Source organism: Colias philodice, chromosome 9, assembly GCF_061535455.1.
Source record: "Colias philodice isolate Cphi_HAF_F1 chromosome 9, ilColPhil1 Martin Lab GWU primary, whole genome shotgun sequence".
Taxonomy (NCBI): Eukaryota; Metazoa; Arthropoda; class Insecta; order Lepidoptera; family Pieridae; genus Colias; species Colias philodice.
This window is the reverse complement of record NC_143094.1, coordinates 9,649,551-9,668,230: the sequence shown is the minus strand read 5'-3', so window position 1 is coordinate 9,668,230 and position 18,680 is coordinate 9,649,551. Positions and strand designations below refer to the sequence as shown.

The 18,680-nt window shown below is 32.1% G+C and overlaps 1 protein-coding gene across 2 annotated transcripts in view; it reads left to right on the top strand.

Moving 5' to 3' along the window:
• Positions 1–18,680, top strand: part of stw (laccase) — a 66,076-nt gene that overhangs the window by 44,529 nt on the left and 2,867 nt on the right. The window contains exons 2-8 of one of the 2 annotated variants that reach the window (XM_089699363.1): positions 12,494–12,935; positions 13,938–14,222; positions 14,370–14,845; positions 15,080–15,264; positions 16,030–16,225; positions 16,313–16,525; positions 16,606–18,122. In XM_089699363.1, the coding sequence (XP_089555489.1) occupies positions 12,494–12,935; positions 13,938–14,222; positions 14,370–14,845; positions 15,080–15,264; positions 16,030–16,225; positions 16,313–16,525; positions 16,606–16,994 (2,186 nt within the window). In that variant the 3' untranslated portion in view covers positions 16,995–18,122. Of the gene's footprint in view, positions 1–12,493; positions 12,936–13,937; positions 14,223–14,369; positions 14,846–15,079; positions 15,265–16,029; positions 16,226–16,312; positions 16,526–16,605; positions 18,123–18,680 lie in introns of those variants that run through there. The other variant, XM_089699362.1, reaches the window with a different exon arrangement.

Here is an 18,680-nt window from a genome sequence, read left to right as displayed (position 1 = left end):
AACCATTCCATATATTATTATACTAAAATAAAGTCCCATTACTTTACGATAGTCGCTGGTCTATAATTTTCAAGTACCGCCACAACATTGTGACGTTAGCTCGAAAACATTTATTGCTACTTAGATAATAGGATGTGATAAGTGAAACCAGCAGTAGATGTTAATTTTTGATAACGCGTGTCGTGATTTGATAGCTATAATAACCCTGACAATTTTAAATGTACTTAATATTGAAACGTTACCGCCTGCGGTTATGCCTTTTTACAATTCCAGTGTAACTTTCGAGGTTTAAATCGTAATCTTAAGTTATGAATTATTATCTAAGCTTTTCCTATAATTTCATATTAAATAGGATAATGATTATAAGTAGTTAGTTTATAGCTTTAGAAATGAAAATGTTTATTAAGTGCTACGTTTTTAGTATGTTTTATTACGGAAAATCCATAACTGGTGAAACAATATCATGGAATAGTTTGTTTTCAACTTTCAAGTAAGTAGTAGCAAAATCCAATTAGAATATATTTTCTCACTACCAAATATGAAATCGAACTGTGTTTTATATTACGTATAACGTATGCCATTTTGATTTTCAATTGATTCTATTTGTACTAATTCCAAACTCGTTAAATTATTTATGTCTGGGTATGCGCTTACAAGAGCAGTTTAGTTTTATTAAACCGACATATAATGAATACGTATCTATTAAGAAATCAAAACAAGATCACAAAATATACAAGTGATTGCAACGTATCGGTGATTTTGTAAATATTTAGTATTTAACGATACGCAATATCATTCATTGCTTATAATACGGGTCGTATTAACACTTATATATAGTTAAATAATTGCTACAGATAAATTATCGGTAAGCGTGTATAAAAAATAAATGGCTACGAGTTTATTTATGGGTATAATAAAGCTACATGTTATAACAATGCAGTTGCGACATTCTCACTATTTCTTTCGCAATGTTCACCCTCTGTAGCTGCGACAGCATAATGGTAATTCAATTTCAATAGCATTTATATATACAATAAGTATCTGATAATGTTAACTAGTAGATAAACTTCGTGGTGCTCAATTTGATTTAAACTGGCGCAAAAAGTAAGAAAGAAGGGTGGCCGTGAGTTACGAAAGCGTAGGTAATGGTCGATGTCAAGGTACAAACCTGCCAATACAATCGACAACGATTGACGGATTATGAAGGATTTTAACCTATTGTATTGTTTAACCTATAAAATTGGTAGAATAAACAGTACTGTGTTTATATTTATAAACGAAACGTGACTGTCGTGAAGAAATGTTAGCTTAAAAACATAATCATGTGATTCTTATTTGCATGAATTTTAATATTAATTATACGAGAATACGTTTCTTATTCAGTGTATGATGATGGCACAGATAAATATTTCAATTAATTATCTTTTCAGGAAGGAAAAGGCCATTAAAGTTGGCATTATATCACTAGTTATGAGTAATAATTCTAGTGGAAAATAAGTAACTCCCAGAGATAGATAGCCGGTTGTTGTAATTACCAGCGCATGCTAAATATTTAAAGAATGATATTGGATTTAAGTAAAATCCTATACATAACAAAAACACAAAAGCTGCATATAACGGTATCATAGAAAATACGTCTTGTTTTAATATCATAAAGGGTTGCTGAAGATCCTATAACTACACGATAACAACTAAAACTTATTGAATTTAAACACATTAAGTATGGTTTTCACTCTCACTCCACCAAGGCATAATGCACTCAATTTGTGTTCAATTGTTTTCTCTGGGACTTGCAGACAAAGGCGCTCTGTCTTAAACATCAGTGAATTAAGGTTAAGGACACACTATAATGAAATTTAGTTTTTAACTAAAAGTTGTCGACCTTTGATCTGATTAGTTTTATTGAACATTTATCGGTTCCAAGCCCATATGAAACGTAATGGTTAATTGATTTTCAATTTGCGTCCTTCATTGAAACAATATAAAAAGTCATTATAAAAATATATTACGATTGCATTCTATTAGATTACTCTTATATTGAAATATGTTAGTGAAATAAGCATTATATTTTGTATTGTGCACGGTAGGTGATTTATTTATTGATAAATATATTAGCTTTACTATGGCGTGGTTTTTAATTAGGAATCATACCCATACTACGTAACCAATTTAGGGAGGAGAGATCTTTAAAAGTCTTGGCATACTCTACGAGAGGTTACTAAGGGAGGGAGGGGTCGAAAAATCGCAAAAAATAAGTCACGTAGTATGTACATTCCGTTATAAATACAATATAATATAAAGAACAATGTAAATAGCAGCTTAAATACTATTTTTTACATTAACAACATCTCTTATTCAATAGAAATAAAAACAGTTATAACAATAGAAATTGCATACAAGGTATAAATATGGCTTTATGGTAGTCTAAGTAGGTTAGCTAGAGCATTTTCATGGAGTCATGGGTTGATATTGTTCCATTGTTGCTAATAAAGCTGGTACCATGCTTATCCACTTATAAGCGTGTTAGTTTAAGCCTTTAAGGTATAGGATCAAGCGATTTTTATCAACGAATATTTGTGATAATATTCTATTGACTAATCAAATGTGTGGATAACAGAAATAATAATTTAAAAGAGTAATTGAATATATAATTTTTATTATTTAAAAAAACTCAATATTTCTAAAAACTCATGAAACTCTACATGAACTAACATCCACTCACATTTATTATCAACATAATATTCTCTCTGCAAAATGATAATATCATATGTAGCTCTCTGTAAAAGTATGTATGGAATTGATTTTAAATATATTTTTTATTTAATTCAGATTATACATCCATATTATTGTTAGTACTGACGACTATGGTATCAATAAAAGGTATTGAATTTAAAGGTATTATCTTGCTCTGACATAAAAAAATAATAACACAGTTAATATTATTATAATTTATATATTTCTACATATTTTGTATCGTTTTAGAAAATAAGTTAAAACGCTCTGTGTTGCACCAAATGCGAATTCAACGACGTTGTAATGCGAACGTAATAACACGAGAATTACATATCCTCAAAACACCGTCTATTTTACGTGTCGCTTAGCATTGTAATGCTAATATTTCTTAACTACTTCATAAGTCTCCTAAATCGTTGTTATTATTTCAAAATTAATCTAGATAACTCGTTAACTGATAACTGTATTACATTATTTTACAGTATTTGACTATTTTAATAATTTTATTGCATTTGTGTTTAATTAAAAATATTAACGATTTATGGCGAATAACACTATAATGTTTCTCAAGAAATCTTATGCTTGCTTTGCTATCACTACCTACTCGTATCATAACTTTGTCTATACTATAATAATAATGTTCCATTATTTTTTCTCGTGAACTATGTGAAATGAAACATTACTATGACAATATTTCTTTTCACTGAAACACCTAAAAAGGAGTCGAAAAGGTAACAAATAGTTCAAAAACCAGCAGATGAATGTGGGCGAAATTTGCACTGAACCAAATGGTACTTACTATACGCTACCGACGTTTAAATTGCCTTGTGATTTCTGCGTTAGTGTTAAACACAACCCGTGCAATACAATAATTAAGACCACCTACTGTTGTTCCAATGCGAAAAAGCGTGGGAAAGGATATTTTCATAGAACTCTTGCCGACTTCCCACAGTACAAAGCAATGCAATGATTACTTAACTGAAACGTACCTCTTCCGGTTATCGATCTGTTCAATATGTGTGATAAATTAATTATGCTGAATATTACATGTAGTAATATTGCCTTGGATTTATTGAATACTGTGATAAATTAATAATGATTGATATCTACTATTTTATGCCGTTTAAATCAACGATGTTCTCTATAATAGACAACTTTTCATTTATTTAGGATACGTAAATAAATAATAATAAATATTTTTTTTACCTTATTATATTATAATATAGTGATAATTAGTCATTATAAGTTCTAATGAATTTCCTATACAAAAAATTGATGTAATTTTAGTCTACTCTATTTTCAAAGCGAAAAAACCAAAAACCAATGAAGTAAGTTTTAAATATTTAGTTGTCAAGGCAAGATCAAGAAATACGTTTTATTATAACTAATAAAAAAAAACAAGGATATACATTACGCTAAATAATTTTCTCTAGCAATATCTGGTTATTGATATATAATTACAACTGAGTCGTGAGTAATAAATTTGTCACGTTTCTTTTTCATAATTATATAAGTGAAGGTATGTACCACAAATAAATAGATAGAAGGGGTATTATGTATGTATTAAGGCTATTAATGGCATCTGACTCTACTATACCAAGACTCTACACTAATTACTATACAGATTGTATATATTATTCTTAAATTGACACAACAGACAAGCTATGTTTTGTCTATATGTTTTGAAATCACATGACTGTGACTCTATATTAATAAGGTTAATCAATTATTTTATATTAGAAGTCAAGTGAAACAATATAAATTTAACATTGACTTCACATACGGATAAAATTTGATTAAAATTTATTCTATTTTTTTATATTTTTCATAATATATAGAAACAAACGAAACTTTACGCAATAATAACTCATTTAAATAACAGTAAAGAAATAGCAAGTCGGTAAATATTACGAAACAAGAACAAATTTATCAAAGAAACACGAAAATTAACGAATGTACCTACTCTCGATTTCTAAATTTGCGATGAAAACAAGTTCGCATTCTTGCGCTAATGTTATGACGAAAAGCTGTGATTTATGAACAGACACTGATATGAGGAATGTTTATTAAATTTAACACAAATAAGTCTAAAAATTATGTTATATTTGTAATCCTTGGAAATTGGTTTATCATTAATTGCACGAAATAAATTCTACGTGCTCAAAGGCGTGTTAACCGTAATACATGTAATACTTTAAAGGCATTTTATAATTTAGATACATATATCAACTATAAAAATTTCATCAATATCCTCGATATTTTTGAACCAAATAAATAAAATAATATTTTAATATTTCCTGCTTTCATCAACGTCAATAAAATTATTATTTATTGTAAATATTGAACTCCAATTAAGAGCCTAAACCTCGTTATTTGTGACTTAAAGCAAAATAAATCGCAATTTTATGAATTGGCCTTTCTGAAATAAAATGTGAACCAATCAATAATACCGATTTATCCCCAACAACTCAAAAGTACATAAAATATTGAATAACTATTAGTTATAACATCGATTGCATTTATCGCACTTGCATCGCCACAGGAGATACAATCGATTTCTGAACATTTATCAGTAATTAAAAAAGAAATAAGAGCTATCTGACACGAATCTTGTCCATTTCCTCCAGTGCATGCAAACTTATGCAACGGAAAAAGTTTTATGTTCTATTCATTTCTTCGCAACTGCATACTGTTTCGAACAATTAAAACATTTACGGCGTTATTGTTTCAAGTTATATTGAATCACTCTTACGTTTTAGAGACAATACAAAATGTGATAATAAATTTTTAAACTTTCTTTTATCTATGCTAATGTTATATAGAGAAAAGATAATATTTTGTATGCAAGTATGTTTCTAACGAATTGGATCTTAAAAACACTTCCCGGATATAGATGAAAGTTTACTGCAATATAGGGTAAACATCAGAATAACCCATGACCTATAGCAGGTAAAACCGCACGGAATAGCTAGTTAAAATTAAATTTAACACTAGAGCGCACGCGCGGGGGACATAGGTCACCCAGTGTATTATATTGCTAAATATTTTTTTAAAGAATCGTGCTTGAGTGTTGTTGTCTCAGGTATTCCCCGACTACCAATCACCGGACATTTTAGCAGCGTGTCAGCTTCCTTGGTGCAACGAAGTGTACTCTGCGAAAATATAAAAGCACATGGGTGACGCATGTCCCCCGCGCGAGCGTTCTAGGAAGTTTTTGAAATCATACAATTACGAGTGAAAATCAAGTATACCGCTTTTATTTTTTACTGCTCTTATGATCAATTTATACTATTAAGAAATTATTAATATATGGGTAACTAAAATCGAAATAAAATACTCATATTCGAGTGCTAGGACATACTTATTTTTTATTGAAAATAAAATTTTATTGGATAAGAACAACTTATTCTTAAACTTTATAATTAGATGATTATTTTTACCAAATTTGTAGTTTCCAAAGTAAAAAAAACTGATTGATCACAATAAGTAAAAAATTAGTTACTTTTCACAGAGGTTTATGTTTAGCTCATAATTTAAGTAAAATGAGAATATATTGATATTTTTTTTGTTTCATCACTTAAAAATAAAGTTGATTCATAAATAAGTACTTCGTTTACTTTTTAAACTACGATTTTTATGAAAAAAACGTGCGTCGTATTGGGTGACATAATATGTATTATGTAACCCACGCGTGCACTCAAGGAAAATTTTAGGCGCGAGCGCTCTAGTGTTATTCATTGTTTCTTGAGACTTCAGCTACTACCCACACGATGAATCATGTAAACTGATTATTGCGTTTAGATTAGACATGTACTAATTGTCTACTATCATAAAACTACTTCTATTATTATATACAAGTACGCATGTTTCAATAGAACGGAATATTACATTTGTAATGTAATAATGATCTTTATACAGATTTGTGAGTTCAGAATTGATTTAAGTCTTTTGTTTAGGCTTTTGTTATAATTGTCATGATATAAATACGACACAGCCTTGAAATAAGCAAAACCTGTTACCAAAAGATGATATTTCTTTGAATGAAATATTAAAACCGGAACTAATCAAATAAATAAATAATAAACGTGAGGATTTAATACGCATTTATTAATGTTAATCGGCAATCATCGCAATTCTTTATGATTTATTGTCAAGTATAAATGTATCGTTTTTGTTCCAAAGTTTATTGTACTGCTATCACATCTTGTGAGTATGAAATAATTTGTTTCGTTATATCCATAAACGTAACTTGAGAAATTGTTTATCTTTAACGACTTCGAGGAAGATATACTTAATTAATATTTTCTACGCAGATAATACCTCCTTTATATGTTTTAAAAACAAAATAATTATTCATTTACCTAATACTTTTCGTCTGGCACTCGAATAGTATTTGTTAAAATTCCATTTTAAATGCATACTCCTTACATCGTATTTTATAAAACGAGAGGACATCAGCATTCATTAAGTCAGTTCAGTGCAAATAGAAATCATTTTATTTCATGCGTATGTACAGGAAATACATTGACCTCTCACCTGAGTTTATATACTACGTAATCCAGTAAGTAACAGCTGCAATTTTTCAAGATTTACACGAATCCCATTAGCTTTTATATGTTTATTATTTCTTTCAATCAAAGAGAACACCCATAAACTGTTAATCCCCACGATTAATCTTTGATGTTAGATAAAACGGTATTTCCTAGGTAAATCTTATATAACTTATTTCTTTTGAATTTACGTGAGAACAATGACTTGCTTGTTTCACATCCCATGCAAGGATTATGCGTTTATTTTATATAATAATGATAAAATTACATTTAATGTAACGAATCCATTTGGTTAGCTTTCTATATCGTCACAATAGATATTATTAAACATGGAAGTTAAAAAGTGACACTTTATTGGTTGTATCATAAATTGCTTTCTTTATTATGTTATTTAAAATGTGCGAGTAATTGAACTTTCTCCTACAAATTACTATCAAGACGCAATCAAATGTGGCGGGCAAAAACAAATAGCATTGTGATTTCTGTAGGAGTTACATTTCAATATAAATTGGTTTATATACCTATTGTGTCACTGTGTACGTTATAGTAGCAAAAATTATTGCAGATTTTATTGGAGCTAATGTTTATTTAAAAAAAAACAAATTAATACAATCAGTCAATTCCATACTTAATTTCTTAATTTGCTAGACACGTGTTTGACGAGTGAAATTACTTAATATTTCACTATGATTATTGTGCAATAATACCTATTTTTAAACGAAGTTTCATTTAATAATTATGATCATAGAAAACTGTATAAAAGACCTCTGCTAGTCATAATCATAAAATGACTATAATACTAAAAATTTATAACATCCACATTACAATATATAATTACTGTTCCTGCATTACACAACGAATTACGATCGATACGCTTCAACTTTTCACTTCATTACGCGCTGAAAGTGACTAAGAAGCCGCCTTTCATTGAATTTTTAAATTACCCGAAATATGTAGCTCTTAGTCAACAATGTTACGTGTTGTAGCGAACTCGATTTGTTCTCAAAGTGTCCGGTAAAGTGGACACTTTCACTATTTACGCCCGAGCGCCCACAATTGTTTAGTTGAGTAAGTAAAAGCTCCGTTTTCCGACTGCACAATAATCGCCGCTAATAAAATTTTATATCTACGACAATGCACTTATGTAACATTATGACAAATTGTTATGTTTCTAATTCTAATCTCTCAGTTCGATACGGTTGGCGTTCCGCGCGAATGGTGACATTTAGTTTTATGTGTGTTATAACTCTGTGTCAGCAAAAATGATCGATACAGAGCTAACTACTGAACACACCCAACGCAAATTATTGCACGCTATTAGAAACTATTGTCTATGTAGGGTCGTTAATCTCTGTAATGAAGTTTGTACATTGACCTTTATTTAATGATTTTTACTGATCGTCCCACCGCTTAGTGAAATATGACCTTGTAATCTGTGAATGAAATTAATTGAATATTCATTAATCTTCACTATTACTTAGGATAAGTAAGTCATACATCATTGTTACGATGTGGAGTTTTTACTTCCACAGTCACGATCTTTTTTATCTGTAATTACCACGTAACGTTAAACTATGCGGTTAAGTTGATTGATAAATCTAAGAAGACTCTACTGTTACCAGTTAGCTAATAGCATTCTCAATCTATCAACCTCGATAAACTAAAATTTATTTTTGTAAACTGCAACTAGAGACAAAACAATTGCTACCGTTGTCATTGCACTATATCGAAAACTCGCTGACCCATGTCAGTGAGTTTGATGCCATCATGGCCATGCCACCATGACCCCGTTTTCAAATATCTACGTACTTCAAGCTGTAAGATGCCATTTTCGTCCATCTAGTAAACACAACAGTCTGTAAAATCTACAAATAACAACAATAAGGTACCTACAACCGGAACTTTTGCGGATGTTGTGTAAAAGGCATATGAATATATCTGCATTAGTTGCTGCTCTAATCATCTATCAAGTTTTCCACGATATATTTCATACATTTATCCTCATAGTATTCTTGACCCACTTGAAAAGTTTCTTCAGCAAGGAAATTATGATTCAGCTCTTGAAAAACCTGGTTTCAATCAAGTGGAACGGTTATACAAATTAATTGTTCGTATCGTAACGCAACTGAAGTTACGTGTGCATTTCATTGTTACATTCGTTCAAGGTTCTAATATTATAACTGTGTGAGGTCAAGTCGCGAATTATTATAATAATATCCATTTGTCTGTATAGGTTTGGCCATAATTAAAATATTAAGAACCACTGTAAGAACCACGAATTATAAAGAAGAGAAACTCGTGTTCTCTGGCCAAACTTTACCACTACCATATCAACAACTCTACCACTACAAAAACTTTATTTGTTACTTAATCCATAACGAATTCAAAGTGAATTCTTCAGAATGTTCTCGTAGTATTATAGGTGTATATTAAATGATATTAATGAAACTACACGTTACATGTACCCCACCTATTAAATTACATTCAACTATTATGATATTAAATTGATTTAAAAGTTCCGTATTAAAAATAATACATGATCTTATGAAGTGGAACTGTGTTAACTTTTGTTGCTTATATCATAATAATTGAACAAATAGGTACTCACACTATTATTAACAAAATTAGGTTAATGTAGCTATACATAAAATAATTACAATGTCATACTAACCTTCAAAATTCAACACAAATTAAGATGATTACAGAATATAAAAACCGCAGGTGTAACGTTGCATAAAATAATAGAACAGTGGTTTAGTTAACCATAAATGTTACATCACACCGCAGCTTCAATAAATAGCAATTAACGTCATTTATCTTCTGCAATAAGGACTAGAATTGAATAATATAAAGGAGCCACGTGGGTTGAACGATAGATATCTTCGTATTTATGACTGAGGCGAATTGCAAACAACATAATTGAAACCCGATGAGTAGATATGCCCTAAGGGCAAGGTATTAATAACTAACACGATTTATATTTACTACTTTATGATTAACAACTGGAGGATATTTGTATCGATTTGGCTGGGTAAATAGTTACTGTTTTACATATTTATTATAACTTCTATGTAAGCAGGTAATCTTTTAATGCCATTTTAGAGCCGGTAACATTGTAATATATTTGATAAATTCGATATGATAGCAAATAGTCCTTTTAAAAAAGTGTCCTATTATCTATCTGAGTGCTCAGCTAAGAAAAAAATAGTGAAATTTAACTAACTGGTTAACGCAAAATTATATATCTATCTCTAATTTTCCGAACAGCGTATAATAAAACGAATAAAATTGCGATAAACAAATAAACATTAATATTACGACTGTAAATTACAAACAAGCATTGTTTCACGGGTTTGCCGCAATCAATATTATACAAGGAAGTTTGAGATTGTCTCGATGTTACAAAAACAGAATATTAGCAATATCTTGTTTGAAATTCAATTAAATGGACACGATTTTACTCGACGTATGGACTCATGAATTTGTTCGTAAGATATCTTTATGACTTGGTCAAAGCGGATTCTCATTAGCTTATAAATATCAAGACATAAAATAAATTTCTTCAGCTTTAAGGGTTTATCTTCCAATAACAAAACCTTCATTTTACATAGATTAAGAATTTCATAAGCCAGTGTTATAAATGATAGTTGATAATAAAATATCTAGCCTTACTGATAACTACAGGACGCCATATAAGAGTATATAGGCCTGAGAATAATTAAATTGCACGTTTTGGTTTATTTCATTGAATGATTTTATTGCTGGGAGTTTAGATTTCGACGTGATCTGATTACATTATTTATTGGCAATTTAAAACAGCTATAGGAATAATCTGTAGCTACGTTTCATATTTGAGAGTGGAACTATTATACTATATAAGTCAGATCTAATGGTGAACTACTAGATTTACAATAAAAACACAGTGATCATTTATTAAATTTAAATATCAAGTATAAAAAGATAGTATAGAGAGATAGAGATCAGCTCTATTGTATAGTAAAGACTGTGTTAGTGATTCAACCTATAAGATAAATTGATATGAGTATAATTAAAAATTATGCTTATTCAAATTACATCTATCCATGTTGCGTATCATCAATTTATATGTATGAACCATTATCAATAATAATTTTCATTAATCATATTACGCAAAATATTTTAAAACAAATATCTGACGCATATGTATGTGGGTGCACAGACTTTTCAAAAGATGGATTAATAAAATTCCCTGGTACACATGTGTTTACATTGAATCATCACATTCACTTTCAAGGCGGTTTTATTGCTTCGATAGCTATCAATTATCCTTGTATTCAATACAATACAATGTAAGTGTAGTATTAAAACCAATAAAATAGATCCAATATTAAATAATACATTAATTACTGTTTATTAAAACTATTATTGCTAGCTATGAATGAATACGAATTGCCTTCTTTAGATATTATAGTACCAAGAGAGCTATAAAATTATACGTTAAATTAAATACTTACAACAAAGTAGCCGTTTGAAATGTACACACTAAAAAATAATCAAATTATATGTATTTATTTGTTGATAAGGAAGTAAAAGTAAAGTTGGTTCAAGGCCACCGTTAAAATAGTGTCGAACCATAAACAAAAACTGTCCGTAACGAAGTAGTCCACGAACATGGAGTAATAGACAATTTTGAAATCGTGTAACGCGATAGTATCGTACAACAAAATGTTCAATTAAGTGTAGCGATAGATAAAATATAGGCCGCAGCGACTGTCACAAAACTGTAGCAACTAACGAGGAAGTAAAAGTCCTTGCATTTAAGGATAGATACGAAACTAAAGTCCCTGCTTACTTATGGTATTTCAAAAGACTCGTGACAACACAGTTGCTGCTCGCTACTGTCTTAAATACAACACGATTTACATAAACGCACCTGTTCCAAATCGCCGAGGGCTTATCTGAGAGACATATTGCCTAAATACATTCAACATCACCATACCGTAGGACTGACGAAATATTCCTGACTGTAACTACCATTTAGTTCTCAATTTAATCAGAAGTCTGCCTCTGTCTTTACAATATATTGAAATTAATTGGTACCTCTAGTTAAAAAATAGTTCAATGCACTTCCTGACAATAGAAAACGGTTTCAATTGCTACAATAATAATAGCGGAACACGCTTGATATAATTTAAAGGCATAATATTAAATTAGTATTATTTTTGTTTCAGAAGCGATAAACGCAGCGGATGATCAATCGACTTCAGCATCATGGTGGCAGGCGGGTACAGCGACACCATTCCGGGACAGCAGCAACGGATTCGCCTCAACCCACGGCATAGTCCAAACCCACCCCACTGCCAACGATCCGTTTGCGTCGTTCGGAGGAATAGAGAGCACAATTGGACCATCGTCTAACCCCTTCGCTCAGACAAGCGGCAGCGGTCCGCTTAGCGGAACATTCAGAAGCAACCCGCTTCCACCTCTATCGCGAAGTGCTAATGGCAAAGCTGGACTAAAGCATTTGGACTTCACCAGCAGTGCAACAGCTGAGCTCCGAAGAAATCCTGCGTTGTCTGCTCCCGATGAGTGCGCTAGAGCCTGCAGGGAAAACGAGCCACCAAGGATTTGCTACTACCACTTTACATTGGAGTTTTACACTGTTCTCGGAGCGTGAGTATTCATAATTTAGTACATAGGCTGGCCGTCATGAATATCCTGTTTTAATATTTTAATTGCTGGGCGTTAACTTACCGGCGATTGATTATTATATACTTTACAAATTATATTTTAGGGTTCTCTGGTAGGTTTTAAACTAAAACTCCATCAAGTCTCTTCGCACATAATATAATGTAATCGTAATATAATAATATAATTGATTTAAACAGGACAACAAAATAAAAATACATTATTAGGAACATTGTCTAATATGTATATGGTTCCATGGTGCGAATGAACGAATAAATGATACTAAATTTGTTGTATAGAATTCAATACAATTTCATTATATTAATATTGAATACATTGGCGGTATTAATTTATATTTGATATGTAAAGGTTACGACATACAATGCTATATTGTATAATAACAAACAACATTCATGGGCGAGCACTCGCGCTTTGCCGTCTTTTTTATGATAATAAATCATAGTCATTTCAGTTTTAAGAAGTACTCACTTAGACCTGTATTTACTGGTTTCCTGAGACGCATCCTCTGTTGCAAAACATTGGCATTTCGATAATTATTATATTTACATAAACCATTTACATTGGGGTCACAGTAAATGACAGACCTAAGGTTGTTTTAAAATTATTTGGATTATATCTCATAATATAATTAATTAATAAAGTATAATATTACGTGTAATGACTTCATGGCTGACTTCACGCGAAACAGCCTGGTTCCATGAACGATGTTACGGTCCAAATGCTCTAAATTTAGCCGTACCTGTAATTGATAGCTGGTGTCGACAGCGGTTATGAAAATTATGAAATCACTTCTCGCCTTCGTCCTAGGATATTAGTAATTTGTAATCATATAATCTACATACTCAGAATTAAGTAAATTTACATACATAATGAAATATTTAGTATAATAGGGACAACATTTATTTTATAAGCAATTAAAATAACTCATTGTTTCACAATGCAATAAAATTTTATGATATCCCGCAGGGCGTGTCAAGTATGCACACCAAACGCAACCAACGTCGTGTGGTCACACTGCCAGTGTGTTTTGGCTGACGGAGTCGAGCGTGGTATCTTGTCAGTGAACAGAATGTTGCCCGGACCATCCATACAAGTATGTGAAAACGATAAAGTGGTCATCGATGTCGAAAATCATATGGAGGGAATGGAAGTAACAATTCATTGGCACGGTATCTGGCAACGAGGCTCTCAATACTATGACGGTGTGCCTTTTGTTACGCAGTGTCCCATCCAACAAGGAAACACTTTCAGGTTCGTTTCAAACGATTTTTTTTATAGTAACTAACAACTTACTTTCCTTTTTTTTTAACTTGTTTCTATTCTGAGCGATGATTATTAACAAATGACCCTATTGACTTTTTAGAAAAATTTAATGTAATTTATTTTTTCGATTTCCAGATATCAATGGCAAGGTAATGCTGGTACACATTTCTGGCACGCGCATACTGGTCTCCAAAAATTAGACGGTCTCTACGGCAGTATTGTTGTACGTCAACCTCCTTCCAAAGATCCTAACAGCCATCTATACGACTACGACTTGACAACCCACGTAATGCTCATCAGTGATTGGCTTCACGAAGATGCTGCTGAAAGATATCCTGGTCGCTTAGCTGTTAACACTGGACAAGATCCCGAAAACGTACTTATCAACGGAAAGGGACAGTTCAGAGATCCCAATACTGGATTCATGACTAATACGCCACTTGAAGTATTCACTATCACTCCTGGAAGAAGATACAGGTTCAGAATGATAAACGCGTTTGCTTCAGTCTGCCCAGCGCAGGTCACTTTCGAAGGCCATAATCTAACTGTAATTGCCACTGACGGTGAACCCGTCCAACCCGTAAAAGTTAATACTATTATCTCGTTCTCTGGTGAGTTAGATAACCATGTTTCCTCGTAACACTTCTGTCAAAAATTAAAGTATACTATAATTAGTTAACAAACGAGTACGATAAAAGCTGCAATTAAAAAAGGCACGCCCATGTTGTAACGTTGAGCTATTAACTGGTGCATTACTTGAACCGAAACGAATTGAATAATATTTTATTGTATAATAATATTAACCATCAACCGTGGTTAGTAATTACTTATGTTTTATTCTACAGGCGAACGATATGATTTTGTAATCGAAGCTAACAATATCCCGGGCGCGTACTGGATTCAAGTACGTGGTCTTGGAGAATGTGGTATTAAAAGAGCACAACAACTGGGAATTCTTCGATACGCTAGAGGACCATACCAGCCATCTACTCCTTCACCAACCTACGACGTTGGAATACCGCAAGGAGTGGTAAGTGACGGTCAAAATGTATCTCATTGTATAGTTATGTATAAAAAATACTCATGAATATCGACTGTATATACAATATTAGATTGGTGACCCTAAATACCCCTCAAGATTGCTGTAATTATCTCCTTGAAAAAATAAGTAGTTACCCTGAGTTGGGATCACGGGCCTATCTCATATATTAATTGGCGGATATTGCATACTGAATACCTGTCGGCACAGCAGCCTCGATTTATGTTGGTAGATTTTGTTGCACACGATTGCTCAAAGTTTAATATTGGAATTACTTTTGAGCGGTGCAGTTCCTACAACTTTTTCAAGTGTCGACCAGTACGCAATTGTATATAATGGCCCATTAATTTTCAGATTTGTAAATTGTTTTTATAAGTATAAAAAATGCAGTAGCACATTTGACCGTATTTATAGCTCCTTTCCTAATGCGAATATAAATCCATATCCATTCATTAACAATAATGTTTCAAAGAAAGGTTTTCCTTATCTAGTTTCATGTACCTATATACATGTTTTATATAATATAAGCAAATGGTATAATCCATATTATAATCAATGGAAACCTTTCTTTAAACAGTCAGCCGTATAGTTAACTACCTAGTAGTTTAAAATAATTCACTTATATTCAACCAGTATTGATTGCAACTGAATACAAGTAGAAATTATAAATACAGAGAAAGTAGACAATAATTTGTAGCGTAGTTAACGCACGTAATACTAGTAATTGCACGTACCTTATCCTAACTAACTATACAGGTAATGAACCCCTTGGATGCCAGATGTAACGAACCCAGGAATGACGCTATTTGCGTCAGCCAGCTGAAAAATGCAAGACACATCGATCCCGCTATTTTACAAGACAGACCCGATGTTAAAATTTTCTTGCCATTCCGTTTCTTCGTATACAGGCCAGAAATGCTTTTCCAACCGAACACGTACAACAGATACTTAGGTAAGATGGTCGTTGATACTTCAAAGATTCCAATCCATTCCTTCTTCCATTGGTATCCTGGTTTAATATGAGTGTTAACTTTCACAGTTGCCCCGCAAGGAGATCACGTTATCAGTTTAATCGATGAAATATCTTATATGTCCCCACCTGCTCCCCTTATCAGTCAGTTCGACGACATTAACCCCGATCAGTTTTGTAACGGAGACAATAGACCAGCGGACTGTGGACAAAACTGCATGTGCACGCACAAAATTGATATCCCACTGAACGCGGTAGTAGAAATCGTTCTTGTAGACGAAGGTGTGTATAAATAACAAGATTACATATCAGTTTGGTTTTCATTTCAATGCAAATTTTTCTAATTATTATTTCACTTTCAGTGCAAATCGTGAACTTATCTCACCCGTTCCACTTGCACGGATATGCATACAATGTGGTCGGTATCGGACGGTCACCTGACCAGAACGTTAAGAAGATTAACTTGAAACACGCTCTCGACCTCGATAGGAGAGGTTTACTGGAGCGTCACTTGAAGCAAGGAGACTTGCCTCCGGCGAAGGATACCATCGCTGTTCCCAACAACGGCTACGTCATTTTGAGATTTAGAGCTCACAACCCAGGATTCTGGCTTCTTCACTGTCACTTCCTCTTCCACATAGTGATAGGCATGAACGTAGTACTGCAAGTAGGCACGCAAGGCGATCTGCCGCCAGTGCCGCCGAACTTCCCCACGTGTGGGGACCATCTTCCTCCGATTACAGCCAACTAATTGGGTTCCTACAAACTATTTTCAGTTTACAGACGTGCAACATTGGTAAACCAGTTGACATTACGTTAACTAAGTGTAATTTTATGTTTGTTTTGTGTGATGTGTTCGATGGACTCGAAGTGCTCGACTCCATCGATAGTGTTTTATATGTATTCGAATGTTCAACTGAAGTTCTTAAAGATAGTGATTTATTTAAAAGGTGATTCTATTTCTGAGTGTATTTTATTTTATGCAATATTTGGTGATACTGTTAAAGTTGCATCGATGTATCACCTCGACAGATTCTGAGGCTCTCAATTGTACAAAACATCTTCCTATTATCATAATGAACGTCTGTCCTATGTACTTGCCATTTGCCATTTTATATATTTTCCAACAATATTTATTTAATTTTGTGAATTATAAACTAACAAATATTACATTGTCGTGCTAATATTATTCGTCCAATTTGCTTTGAGTATCTTATTGAATCATCACCATAATCCAAGAGTGAATTCCCATTCAAAGTACAATTTAGATTATTATTTAACGTTTTATGGATACCATTGGGATATAACTGAAAAGCAATGTTTGGATGGTTGGATATTATGCGCGTCAATGTAAATAATTAGGGAATTAATATATTATTAATAACTAACAAGCATGCAATACACTTAAAGTAATTGTAAATAAATACAAACCGCAATACCTGTAAATACACATACGTTTGTATAACGCTTAGTAAACCCAAGTGCACTGCCACCACATATCTACATTTTGAAGACTGTTCTTAACATCGCACTCACACATAAACCAAAATACTATTGGAGAGCGATATAACTTTAAAATAATGTATTTGTGTAAAGTGTATTTTCTTCAAACCTGTGTTTTAGTGTGAATGTAGATAAAAGATAGGAACCTATACGTTACCATTTGAGTTACCATTATAACCATAATAAGTATTTTATTATTTACGAATCTAATTGTAACCAATTGAAAACTTGGCATCGAAAAATAAAATAAAACAAAAACAAAAATTCTTGTATCTTAAGATGACGGTGTAATGATTGCAAGAGTTTATTTATAACATTTTATAATATTAAGAAATTTGTAAATTTTTTGTACCATTTAATAAATGTATAAAGTAAACATGTTTCGTTACTAAACCTGTGTAATGCAATAAATCGTTAACTTTATTAGCAACTAGCGGTCCGCCCCGGCTTCGCCCGTGGTACATGTTTACGTTTTCTCTACATAAAAACCATCCTCGTACTTCAAGGAATATAATAAAAAAAGAATTATCGAAATCGGTTCAGCCGTTCTCGAGTTATGCGCTTACCAACACATTTTGCGATTCATTTTTATATATAAGATAAACGTGTAGATAATTTATAAATCGCTGAAGTATCGGTAATTAACTGACATACCAAATAATTATGTTCAACGCTTCGACAGCCCAGACGACATCGTTTTTAAGAAGATTTGTTAAAAAGCATCCACCTTCTTATCGCAAACGGACATATTGAGTAGTTTAACGATTTTCGGATTTTGGAAAGTGTATAAATAAACTTTATTTTATTTTAACTTTACTTTTCGAGTACACTATTTGGACAGGTTAACATGGCCTTTTCTCTTATAAAGCGCATCTTTCTAAGAGCCACGGAAATTGCATCAAAATATTATGAATTTTATACAATTTATAAACTT